At 45.1% G+C, this 14068-nt stretch overlaps 2 protein-coding genes across 2 annotated transcripts; both read left to right on the top strand.

Moving 5' to 3' along the window:
* Positions 1–7790: 7790 nt before the first annotated feature.
* Positions 7791–8411, top strand: LOC101786367 (uncharacterized PE-PGRS family protein PE_PGRS10-like). The gene has a single exon (XM_004971477.1). The coding sequence runs from the start codon at positions 7791–7793 to the stop codon at positions 8409–8411; it is 621 nt and encodes a 206-aa protein (XP_004971534.1).
* Positions 8412–9027: 616 nt separating this feature from the next.
* Positions 9028–9866, top strand: LOC101785956 (zinc finger CCCH domain-containing protein 43-like). The gene is made up of 2 exons (XM_004971476.1): positions 9028–9171; positions 9267–9866. The coding sequence occupies exons 1-2, from the start codon at positions 9028–9030 to the stop codon at positions 9864–9866; spliced, it is 744 nt and encodes a 247-aa protein (XP_004971533.1).
* Positions 9867–14068: the final 4202 nt, after the last annotated feature.

The raw sequence follows: 14068 nt of genomic DNA, 5'->3' as shown, positions 1-14068 counted from the left end.
TTGTTGGCAACAAAGATGCCGCTTGGTGCGATGAGAACACTAGAATAGTCTATGAGATTTTTACAGATGAAGTTTAAAAGGGAAATCGTTCAAACACTCATTTGAATAAGACCAGTTACAAGAATGTGATACAAAGATTTCAAGAGAGGACTGGTATTATGTATACTAGAAAATAGTTCAAGAACAAATGGGATAACTTGAAAACTGATTATGAAATTTGGAAGCAACTGACCAATAAGGGGACTGGCATAGGATGGGATGAAACAGGAAAGAATATTGTTATGTCAGATACTTGGTGGAAGGAAATGGCAGCAATAAGTGCAAGTTATTTTTCATGCTAGCAATTATCCATTGTCTTGATGCATTCTTTGTTTTTATACTGAAAATTATTTATCACATTACATAAAATAAAGAGATGTACCAGATTCAAGAACAGAGGGCTCCAAAATTAGAAAACCTTGGGAATCATGTTCGAAGATCTTTGTAACACCGGTGACAATCATTGGTGTGCTTCTAGTGGTGTAGGACCTGCTCAAACAAATCTATCTTGTGGTACTTCTCCCATTAACCTTGATGATGAAGATGAAGCTGACAATGATGATGATAGTGAACCGGAGGAGGTGACACCTGCAAGTGGGAGAGGGAAGAGAGGTAGAGGGGCTGATAACAACAAGGGAAAGAAACCTAAGACAAGTGCAGGTCATTGATTTCAAGAACAAATGGGCATGATTGTGGAGATGAATGAGCGAACAACTGAGGGAGGACAAATCTGGATGTTCGATCCAGGATGTCATGGCTTTGACTGTGGTGTTGTTCCAGGAACAAATGAACAATCATTGCATGCCTCGTTTTTACCAAAAAGGCTGAAAGAGAGATGTTCATGATGTTGGACACATCTAAAGAGAGATTTGATTGGTAACTAGAAAGTATGAGTGGATGACTAGAATTTATGTGCCTAAGTATAGAATTCCATTCCATTTGTCTTGGCAGCTAGTGTATCCTTCCAATTAGGACTTTTTATTTCTGGATGTTATTTATTTGTTGCTTCCAATGGTACTATTTTAATGGCTTGTAATAATTTGTAGGCTCTGCATAACTTTCCAATGCTACTATTTTGACTTGTAATAATGGTACTACTTTATTGATTGTTGTTTGCCTCATGCACATATCTGATAATTCTTCGCATGAGACTGATGATAGTGCTTTTGATGGTGATGGCTGGATTGTAAAAACTCTTGCATTGTTAAGGGGTGCTCAAAATATTCAATTTATGACTGCTGTTCTTGCCTCCAAATATTTCATGACATACCATGACAAAAATTAGACTAGAACTCCAGCACAGAGTGGCTTTGGTTGGACTATGAAAAAACTTAACACTCCAGGACAAAGCCACAAGATGTTCAGGATGGATCCACACCTATTCTACCAGTTGCATGATTTGCTAGTGAGTACATATGGTCTTGAGTCATCTGTTCACATGAATTCTATAGAATCAAGATATGCAAGACATCTTCCTTCCCAAAATGCAGGTGATACATCAACTTCAAAATCTAATTATTGGGCAATGGATAGATTTCGTGATGACCTTGCAAGGGGATCTTTCTTTCTAGATCATCATGAGCATGTATGTTGGCTTGTATGGTTTATAAGAGGATTATGCCTCATCTCTTGTAAAAACCACTCTACTATTAAGTACTGATCATTAGTTAAGAAATATTTCTATTTATTTTTTTAATTTACATGAACTAAAATTATAAACCGAAGGGAAACATACAATTCAGCTTAACAACCAAGTCATATACCAAGGAGCATATTTGATATTTGACATCTTCAATCCATTCATGAAAAACATGGTGAAGCCGTTTTACCAAACGTTTTCCAAAACGGCTTCAGCTCCACCAGAGAAGCCGCTCCACCAGAGGAATCAGAGCCGAAGCAGTTTCCAGAGGAGCTGAAGCCTTGCCAAAGAGACCCTAAGTGTTGTTTGATTTTCTAGATTAGTTTATAAACTGTTTGATTTTTCTTTACCCCGTGGTATGGTCAAAATGGACAATAGAGCCATTGAACATGCATTTGCAAACACTTTCCTTGATATGAACCATACAATAAAAGAACACAATTATTAATTTGCCAAATTAATAAAAGAATGGAGATTGCGGTGTTACACAAATTAATTTCTCAAGATCGCTACATATACACACTATACTTATCTTCAAGCGTATACATAACTCAGGTGGCCTAGGCAAGAAGCCAGGAACCATCTTCCGTCCCTCAAATTCCAGTTCCTGAGAACCCGCATAATTTGGATCGTGGGACCATCTTCAACTACCCCACTGCTTCTGCGTGCTTGGTACATCTAGTATGACCATTTGTTCTGTGGCATAATTTGCATATGTGGTTTTCCCATAGGTTATTAGCATGGACACCATATGCATGGGCATGCTCGCGTGTTAGGACTAGAGATGGCAATGGACAAACTCGTTGGGTTTTGCCAACCCATACCCATGCCCACGAATATACAATAATTAAAAAACTCATGACCTCTCAAAAGTTCAGTCTTATGCTCAAACCTATGTCCATCGGGTTAATAGACACCCACGGGTCGACCGTGCCCAACAAAGTAGGCAACTGAAAGCAACAGTTATGTACACGTATATATTCATAGTTCAACATCTATGCAAGCAACATTTGATGTAAATCAACAGAAATATAGCAAGACAAGACATGAGAGTTATCCAACATAATACCACATGTCCACGTAGCACATCGATTCATAGATTAGTGGCATTAGTGCATATGACATAGCTCTTAAGCTACCAAGTTCATTGTTCAACAATTCAATTCACGATACGCAGTGGCAGCACATACATATATGAGTTGGGCTTGGGCCATCTAAATTGAAGTGTGGGATGAGAAGACGGGCTTATTTTTGGGTATATGGCCGGGTCTAAATAACCCATGGGTTCACGGGTTCCGATGGATCTGATTTTTTCCACATTAATAGACCTATGGGTAGAAAAACTAATCCACGCCTATGCCCTAGTGTAGAAACTCGTACGGTTTTGGGTACCCATTGTGCCATCTCTAGTTACAAAACCTCATTTGTTGTATTTGAATAGGATGATATTATTCTTCAACATGCCTGTCTCTCAGAGTATCGGCTCCTAGATGTCCCCATTAAAGGAATAATGCACGAGGGTAGAAAACACCACTCGCGCGTGGTATTCCCAATCCTAGGTGGCTAGGTACTTCTTTTCCATGACAACAAAATATAGTCAATCATCATCACCTTCCAGCATTGTCGTACATACATCTATGGACCCATCAAAAGGTTTGGACAGTTCTAGATACAGGGCTGGACACCGAGACGTGTCAAATATGGAGGCTACGGTGCAGGATAGCGTAGTCTACGTAGCAGAACATGAACTAGTCGAGGATTAGGAAACTACTCGTAGCAATTAGAGTAGGACTCATCTAGTCGAAACCGACTAGTATTCTTGTAAATAACTGACCTGTAACCCTTAACCCAATAGTATAAGGCAAGCCAGGGACCCCCTCCAAAGCAATTCAATCCAACTAACACACAGGACGTAGGGTATTACGCAATCTAGTGGTCCGAACCTGTCTAAATCATGTGTTCGAGTTCACCTTTGAGTTCCTAATCTCGGCAAGCCCCACGCACTAAACACTACCTCGAGCACCCCCCAGTAGGTTGCCAGGTTTAAACACCGACAGTTGGCGCGTCAGGTAGGGGATCTCGCTAAGAATCCATTGTCGAACTCGATAGCCCAAGTCATCATCAAGCCGATCGTCGTGTTCGAAGCGGGCGCGACGTTCATCTTTGGCTCCTAGGTTTGTGTCATAGACGATGCTGGAAACTTCCACCGCCACATTGCGCCGGCCTCGGAGAAGAAGTTGCACGCCATGAAGCTCTAGCGTCAAGCTCTGGAGGATCTTTTCAAGAAATTTGGCGAATTTTTAATTTCTGACTTAGTCAGAGGCTGGGTGGACAAGTCCGAGTACAACTCGACTTCTCCCACTAGTCAGACTGGTTTTCACGAGCCGGTGTTTAAGCCATCGTGCGAATCGGACTACGACCCAAGTCGACTCCCGTTCGGACTCCGAAACATGGGTGCTATTTACCAAGCTACCATGTCCAGATCACAATCCGACATGGGTATAATCGAAGACCCCAACTACTACTCGGACTCGGGCGAGGAGGCCCCTTTATCAGGTCCGCAGTAGGGCCTGGTAATCACATCAACTCCACAAGGCAGATTCGTCTACTGGCCCAACATTAAACCACCTGCTTTCGCTAAGAAAAACGACTCATGCCTTATTGCCTACCTTGATACCCTCCCGTACCAACAGTGAACTCCTCTGTCGCCCATCTACGAAGAAGGTGGCTCCATGGTGGTCATCACGTCAACTTCGGGAAGCTATTCTCCATAATGAGAACTCTTCGCTCTCATTGCTGCACAAGAAGGCAAAGAGGAACAGCAACCAGAGAGAAATCCGCGGCATGAGCATTACCCGGATGATGTCTCGCAGGATGAGCTCACCATCAACGTTGTCGGAGAAGAAACTGAAGCTCAAAGAACTCGACGACGAGCAAGAAATCCTGCAAGAGCAGAGCGTCGCTGCCGCCTTGCAGCTAACTTGCCAATCATGAACTTGGATCACGTGTTTGAAGAAGTTCAATCGCGTCAACATCGTACTCCTCTTGCCACCATCACATCTATTGACCTTATTACCCGTGCAATGCCACAAGACAAGTACACCAAGCAATTGGCTGAGCTGGCGGAGCGCGCGTACGAACAACTCGATCAGCAAAACCCAATACATTCAGTTCCACACACCCCATCCCAGCATGGCAATAGCCATAGGTGTACTCTATCCAGACCAAGTGAAACTGGAGTCGCCAAACTGGGACCCTTGGAAGGCCATGGCCACCGTGGGCCCAACCCAGAGCCTGAACACCTAGTACAGGATCTTCATCATAAGATCAACACCGGCCGCGACGCCCATACAATCATTGATGGACACTGCCGCGAGCGTAAGCAAGAAGTCGAGTACCTAGGAGAGGATTCTGACGGGTGCCCACCTTCTCAAGATGAGTAAGGAGGACAATTCTACCCGAGAAATTCAAACCTCCGAGCATCACCAAGTACGATGGCAAGCAGGACCCAGTCCAATGGCTGCGGTGCTACACACTGTCAGTACAGGCGGCAGGAGGGAATGACGACACCAAGGTCATCTACTTCCCCATTTGCATGGAGGCGATGTAACTTATATGCCTCGAGTCATTAGAAAAGAACTCCATCGACATGTGGAAGGATCTCAAGGTGGCGTTCACCAACAACTTCGCAGGAGCAATGCAGCGTCCTGGCAACAGGATCGACTTGACTCAAGTCAAACAACAACAAAGCAAGACCCTGCGCAGTTACCTACATCGTTTCTTTGACAAGAAGGTCACAATCATGGACATCACAGAGCGTGATGCCATAGATTACTTCCAGAATGGTCTCTATAACCGCCGGATGTTCCAAGATTTTGGCAGGAGATATTCCAATCCATGTGGTCACCCATTCTAGGAACCCATGCTGTTAGCCCGCTTACGATGGGAAGATCATGTGCTGGCAGTGCCGGAAGGTGCTCCCCAACAAGAAGCTACTTATGTGTTCAAACGATCTACTCTAGAACTCTGCTGAAAAAAATGTCTCCAGTCGGATTGGCTTCCCATCTGCATGCATAAATATGGTGATGATTTCCTGAGGCAGATCTCCATGATGACTAGTTGGATAGCACGAGGAATGTTCCACGTGATATGCCTGGTTGTGTTTTCAAGCACAAGATATGCACTTTCAGAAAGATATGGATTTGTTTTGAAGAGTCAATGGGAGCTAAGAAATCCCACCTGAACATATTCATTTTATCAAATCAGAATTACAAGATCAGGCAACCGTTCTCAATAACGAGTACGGTGACCAGGATACGTATTGAAAGAAAGTGGGGAAGGGAGCTAGAAGGGATTATAATCGCAGCATAAAACACACGCCAAAAGAAACCACATCCAACAAATTAGAGCCTAATGGGATCGAGCAATACATGCTCCAAATATGGGACTCCAGTCGATTGTCGAGTAGTACCACCGTCTAGTCACCAAACAAAGACACCCTCTTCACGAACAACACCAGGCACCTAGGCAACCCAAAACATAGCAAGAGAGGCTAACAAATGGGCAAGTATTAAACTTGATCCGAAACACTTTCATAACCATGTACCGGGAGACTAAGCAGAACCAAGACATGTGGTTGATGGTGAACGGCCGCACTAAGCCAAAGCTTTCCCAAGATGCCAACCAATTTAGCGCACCTCGACGCACTCCGGGGGAAGGAAGCTCCAAAGGGGTGTGCTGCAAAAAAAATAGACACCACTCGCAACCAAGTGAAGAAAACGAGAATGAAGCAGGAATTAAAGACAACAATACATGGTCAAGCCACGATGGAGATCGACGAAGCCATGCGAAGGAGAAGCACCTCCCCATGCACCGAGCATGGCACTCTAGTTTGTTGCACGACAAATGGCACCCAAAATCCAACGTCAAGCGAATGTGAAGCACCTCCCCGCACACCGGGTGCGGTGCTCTCGCTACACGACTGTTGGCGCCCAGAGACCAAGACATCACCAAGCCATGGCCGGCCCTCCCCCCATGACCGAAGCACAGCCGTGCCCAGGATGTGTAGAATTGGTCAGGAAAGAATAGGGGAGGTCTCTAGAGCAGCTCAAACCAAGATCTGGAGGCTGCAACCAGACTCCAGAACTAGCGCAGGTGAGGCTGCCAGGTTAGATTGAGGGCACACACGCACCCACAGGCAGGGCCCACGTGCTCCAGGGCCTGTGCATGGGGCGCATGGATCTTGAAGGGGCCAGCCATAGCAAGCTGCCGTTAGGGCGTAGGCCGCCCGAAGCAGTGGCACCACCCAGCAACGGACCCTGTGGTGGAGGCCTCCAGATCCGGTAGCAGCAGCGAAGCCCAAGGGCCCACAGCCGGAGGCTGGCCCCTCATGCCCCTCGCCATGGAGGCAGCGGCAAAAGATGCCACACACCGTTAAGGCAGCATATGAAGAAATGGGGGACGAGATCTGGAAGAACAAAAAGGTGGCGACATAGATCCCGGGGGGGTGGGGGGCGTTGGAGGGGTGAGAGGTGCTGTGCTGCGGCTCGGCATGCGCGATGGGAAGGGCTCCTAGCGGTGTATGGATGGGAATTCAAACCCCGCCAATATGGCGTAGTGATGGACTTAGCGGATTTAGGGCCTGTTTGGGACTGCTCCGCTCCAAAAAAAATAGCTCCGCTCCAGCTTCATCTTGCCAAACACCTCCAGCTCCAACTATACCAACTCCAAAAAAAAATGTGGATCTGGGAGGCAACTCCAAGATTTTCCTGGAGCTCCTCAAAGGGTGCTCTCAAAAAACAACTTTTATAACTCCTCTTGGAGTTGGGTAGAAATTACCCACCAATGCCACCTTACACAGTACCGTTCCGAAGGAAAAAAAAACGACCGACGCTTTTTTTCCGCGAGATCGGCCGACTCCTCTGTTCCGCGACTCGGCGGACGCCGCCCGTACGGCTTCCTTCCGCCCGCCCGTCGCCGCCCGTACGGCTTCCGCCCACCCGCCGTCGGCGATTCCACCGCCGCCCTCGCGCCTGACTCGCCGCCACCGCCTGGTACTCCTCCTCCGTCGCCGGCATCTGGCCTCCAGCGCCCGTTCGTCCCGTCGCCGCCCATGGCCGACGGTGCGGAACCCGTGGCCGTCGAGGAGTTGGAGGCGACCGGCACCCTGGCCGGCGGCCTGGTTGGGGCTGAGCGTGGCCTCGCGGGGGGCGGCCGTGGCTTGTCCGATGTCGACTCCCCGGATTGCCTCGCTCGTGAAGAAGACATTGACTTGGCCGGAGGTTTGGCCGGCGCTGGCGGCGGCCATGTGCTGGGGGTAGGCGGCCGTGGGTTGGGCGCGGCTGGCCCTGTCCTGGGGGCGTGCGGCCGTGGCCTGGGCGCTGCCGGCCTGGGCGCCGCCGGCCATGGCTTGGCGGTGGGCGGCCGTGGCTTGGTCGGTGGTGCCCGTGCCCATGCCGGCAATAGGACGATGATGGCCGATGATGAGGCTGACTTCGATGAGTTCGTGCCTGTCGGCCAGGCCGGGTTCGGTCGTGGCTTGGACGCGGCCGGCCGTAGTTTGGCGGTGGGTGGCCGTGGCTTTGTCGGTGGCGCCCGTGCCCATACCGGCAGCAAGCAGCCCCCGGCCGACGATGAGGCTGACTTGGAAGAGGTTGTTCTTGGTGCCGAAGATGCAAGTGTCGGCCATGGCCGTGGGAAGAAGCGGCCAGGAAGAGGTCGGGGCCAAGGATAGAGCAAGAAGCCCTCTAGGGCAGCGAAGAAGAATGACGAAGAGGAGGTATGTGAATTGTCCTTGGTGTACGTTTCATCTACGTTGATACATTTGCTCGGTATTGAATGGATGGAACAACAGTAACAAAAATATTATGTTAGTAGTAGTAGGAAACTGATGCAAGCATCCTGCTCAAGTGGTAGTTCAGCTGCAGGTGGTTCATTTGGTGTCGTTTGTCATGTTAGTAAAGTATAGAATGTGGATGCTGCAAGATACATATATGCTTAATTAGTACACAACCTGTGAGCTAAATAGTCTTTATTAGAAAAGACGTTCTGACCTTGAGTTTGGAATTAACCACAAAACATTGTTATGGGAATGTATAGGCAATTACACTGTACTTTTTAAATAAATAAGTAACAGATATCACTGCACTTACACTTCAATTCCCGTATTTGGCGTTGAACATGGTCAGGGAGATATGATGGACTGGACCGACGCATACACATCGATTGTTTGTAACTTGTTTGCAGGACAAGTTAAGAAAGGCAATAGACCAAATACACATTTGAACTCTGTAGGCTATACGGAAGTGTCAAATAGGTTTTATCAGATGACAGGAATTTATCTTAGCAAGATGCAATTGAAAAACAAGTGGGATAAGTTGAAGATAAAATTATCAGCATGGAATAGATTAATGAAGAGGCAAACAGGAATAGGTTGGGATAGAACAAAGGGTGTGATTGACATGGACGATGAGTGGTGGAGGAAGGCAAGGAAGGTGAGGATGTAATTTTTTAAAAATTTTAATGAATCATTCATACTCGTTACTCACTCATAACTAACACTATTTTCTTATCTTATTTTTCACTACAGGATATCCCAGGATGCGGCGGGTTCAGGACAAAACCTTTGCAAAATGTGGATGATTTGACCGTTATGTTTGGTGACATCATTAATGATGAAACAGATCATTGGAACCCTATGACTTCCAACCCTATCATACCCCAAAATGATGAGACTCCTATTGAAGTAGACCTTGATGTTGGTGAGAACCTTGATGGTGGTGGGGATGATATTCATGTGTACCCAACAGAAGAAGATAATGGAGGTGTTGCTGTGAATGACATTGAGGAGGTGTCTCCATCCATTGGCAATGCAAAAAGAAGATCGAGGGTTGTCATAGACAAAGGAAAGAAAGAAAAAACAGGAACCGCACTTGTGATTCAAGAAAAATTGAATGAGATAGCTGAACAAGCCAAGGCTTTCACATCAAGAAAGGTTGGCCAAGTTACTGTTGAACAAGTAATGGATCTTGTTTTGGATTGTGGAGCGGGGTATGGTACCGATGAGCATTATATTGCTACTGAGTTGTTTGTGAAGAAAGATCAAAGGGACATGTTCATGACACTTCCAACTAAGGATATTAGATTCATTTGGCTTACGAGGAAGTTCAACACCAAATACGGGAACTGAAGATCACCATTTATTTTTTTCAATTATGTGGACACCATTTTTATGTTTATTTATTAATGTCACTTGAACTTTGTCATCATTGAACCTTTTGTATTAATGTCACTTGAACAATGGTGTATTCATGTTATTTTGTTTCATGTCAAATTGCAGGTGTCCGAGAGTGAGAGTGATAGTAGTGAGGAGAGTGCGCAGTTTTGGAGTTTAGCTCTTGGTGGTGCTCAAGTAGCTCAAATTTATGTCGATCTTTATCTAGATAAAAACCCACCAAGAATATCAAACCTTAGTGACATGGGATGGTTGATGGAGACAATAAGGAATGCAGGAGAATGCCATAGACAACTTCATATGAATGAGAAAATACTTATGGATCTTCATGATTTATTGGTGGGAAGGTATGGGCTAAAACCTTCGATGCATATGAACACGCCTGAGATGTTGGCCATTTTATTATACACTTTGGGTGGAAATGAGTCAAATAGGAGAGCTCAAAATAGATTCAACCACTCTGGTGAAACTATAAGTAGGAAATTTGATGAGGTCTTATTATGTTTGATTGCTATGGCAAAGGATTTCATTAGACCAAAAAATCCAAACTTCCCTACTGTTCATAAAAGGATAAGAGATGACAGACGTGCATATCCACACTTTAAAGATTGCATAGGTGCTCTTGATGGTACTCATATTCGTGTCGCTCTGTCACCTAAGGAGATGGTAAGATATATTGGGAAAACCGGAATGGCAACACAAAATGTTCTAGCTGTTTGTGATTTCGACATGCGTTTCACTTATGTATCCACGGGTCAACCCGGAGCTATGCATGACACAAGTGTGTTGTACAATGCAATTAGAGTGGACGAAGAATTCTTCCCACATCCTCCACAAGGTAACATCGCCTTTATATGATTTATGTTTTACTTATCCTAGTGCTGAACAAATAATAACTTATATTATCTTCTGATTTTGCAGGCAAATACTATGTTGTTGATGCGGGTTATCCTAATCGCCCTGGGTATCTAGCTCCGTACAAGGGTGAAAGGGATCATTTACCCGAATGGCATAGGGGTATGGAACCAAAGACTCCCGCGGAAAGGTTCAATCGTGTTCACTCATCTATTCGCAATGTTATTGAGAGATCGTTTGGATTATTAAAAATGAAGTGGCAAATTCTCTACAAGATGCCACCGTACCCTATGTACAAGCAAAAGATGATTGTTGTGGCTACTATGGTCCTTCACAATTATATCCGTGAACATGGAGGTGAAGACATTGACTTTGATCGGTTTGATCGTGATCCTAATTACATACCTACTATCCCGGAAAGGTATAACAAATATGTAGTTTCTCCCTTGGCGTCCGACGGGTCTACTTCGAATGCCAATGCTCCAACTATGGATGTATTTCGTGATGAGTTGGCCACCGCCCTTTCTCTTGCTTGGAACTAGTTAATATTGGTATGGTTAATTTTGTAATTTCATTTGATGTCACATGAAACAAATTTTTATTTTTATTGGAACAAGTAATGGATCTGTTCTCTAGTACGAAAATTTTCCATGTGAAAAAAGAAACACGAGCAGTGCATGAACGGCACAGTAACCTCATGGGTACTGTAGCGCGGTACTGTAGCATGGTACTGTAGCGTGGAACTGTAGCACGGAGCAAACCCTTTGAGAAAAACGACTATTCCCACTGGTTCCTATAATTTTTGGAGCTAAATTTGGATCCGGTAGCCAAACAGGTACCTAGCTCCTATTTTTCTGGAGTTGGTGGAGTGGATCTGACAAAAGGTGGAGTTGATGGAGCGGAGCTATTTTTTTTGGAGCGGAGCAGTCCCAAACAGACCCTTAGAGAGACGGGGCGGGCACGGCAAGAGTCGCCAAGATCACATACATATAGCAGCTAAGTATAGTTTAAGCATAGACAAAGGATCAAATTAATTAGAATGATAAGAAAGTATAAAAGGAGGCACCAAATAAAAGAGATAATGCAAATAATCATCGTGACTTAGTATATACCACGACAATCCGACACTTAAGTTTTTTTATTAGGACACAAGGCACATTGCCACCACGTGCACACCCAGGTCACCTTCCTATGAAGCTTGAGACTGGTGAGGTGTGAAGTGTGAATCCATTGCCCGAACCCAAATTAAAATGCTACCCGGTGTGTACACATGGATATGTAAAGATGTGACAGAATATCCATACTCAATACACTGGTGGGAAAAAAGAATAGTAGTTTTCTTTATCTGATTTAGCAAAATCGAATGCAAAATCTGTCATGTGGTCCCAGTAAAAGTAGTAAGGTAACCGTACCAGATTGTCGTGCAGTGCCAATCACTCCAGTGTGGAGCTAATTGTAGGCACACGTCAGTACTCCACTTAATAACTAGAAGGAGATGGCTGTCCCTATCAACCAGCGCTATATGTTATTGATACTTTTTTCCTACTCGGGGAATTTTAGCCCACATGCACGTACGTACGTGTGTACTGTATCCATCCATGCAGAATCCCAGGAAGCCAATCTTGTTACGCCAGGGGATCACAAACGACGCGACAGGGAAAAAGATTTGAGCTAGCTAGCTAAACCAATCTCTATGCCATGCCTGCTGAGTAGTCATGAGAGTACACGTAAGAAAGTGTCATGACTCGTGAGCACACCCTAATTAGCTGCAGAATCACACTACTACAAAACGATTTGTAGAGGCGTCACATTTTTTTCTAAGGACGGACGAAATTTCCACCCACACCTATAAAACGGGGGCGGGACTGTAGCATATGGCCCGCCCCTAGAGAACCATTTGCAGGGGTGGACGATGGCGTCACCCGCCCCTGCAAATGGTGGCAATTTTCAGGGGCGGGAGATGGCAGCACCCGCTCCCGGAAATGATCTTTCCACACCCGCCCATGGAAATAGCCCCCATTTCCAGGGGCGGGTCGTCCCATCACCCGCCCCTGCAAATGGTTCTCCAGGGGCGGACCACGGGACGACCCGCCCCTGGAAATGAGCGACAAAATAGCCAGCTGGGCTTCTTCCTCCTCCCGACAGCACACTCACTGCTCGGGGGAGGTGTTGCCCAAAAATAAATAAAAAAAAGCGAAAAAGGTGGGGGAAGGTTTTCAACTTTGTTTCCTTGGAGTTGGAGCTTATAGGAGGTAAGTTGATGCTATTTCCTTATCTTTTTGAAGCTTATTGCATAGGTTTTAGGCTCAAATGGAGTTCCATATACCTCTAGATAGATCTAGTTCTCCAAGGTGTGGATTAGCCATTTGGAGCTCCATTTACCTCAAACTTTTAGATGAAGTTAGGTTATTTAGGTAGGAGAACAAGATTAACTAATCATTTGTGCTCAACTTTGATGTTTTAACCTCATTTATGAATGATGAATTTCCTAGATATCCATGGAGTAGAGAGGAGACGATTTTTTTTCTATATTAACCCATGCATGATATAATTTTTATTTTTTTTCAAGATTGTGTGGGATAAAACAAGTTGACATGGATGATGAATAATTGTTTTTCATTTTTTTCAAGATTTCTATATTTTTATTTGTTTATTAGGAAATACTACATGTGTGTAATTGTATATATATGGTGTGATTTTTTTTACTGTTCAGAGAGATGGATAGGACATGGATGTACCAAGAACGAAGAACAGACGCCTATTTCCGTGGAGAACTTAACAAATTCATTAAAGGTGCGGAGAATAATGCAATGGTTCAGAAGACAAAGATGGTGGCTTGTCCATGCAAAACCTGCAAGAACATGAGAGTATTTGGGGAGACAACTATAATAAGATCGTATGTAATGGTTCGAGGTTTTATTGAAGACTATGATCTGGACATATCATGGTGAGAAAGCACCCCCTCAGAATCCGCTCAACGAAATCATGGAAGATGTCGAGTTTGATAGAATGTTTGACGCTTACGATTGTTTTGATGAGGGTGGCGGCGATGATGATGCTGGTGGCCCGATGGAGATGATGGTGTTGACGAGGGCACTGGTTCCATTTTACCTATACGAAATGTGGACGTATGAGCGTTTCATGTCAGTTCTCAACCGGTATGTTCTGAATCGTGCTTATCCCCAGGGATCCATGATAGAGGGATACAATACAGAGGAAATCATTGACTCTTTCCTAGGTTACCTAAAGGGTAAAGTACGAGTTGGTTTGCCTGTTCCACAATTTATGGGGAGGTTGGAAGG

The sequence above is a fragment of the Setaria italica genome, chromosome V (genome assembly GCF_000263155.2).
Source record: "Setaria italica strain Yugu1 chromosome V, Setaria_italica_v2.0, whole genome shotgun sequence".
Classification (NCBI taxonomy): Eukaryota; Viridiplantae; Streptophyta; class Magnoliopsida; order Poales; family Poaceae; genus Setaria; species Setaria italica.
This window is presented reverse-complemented; position numbering and strand designations above follow the sequence as displayed.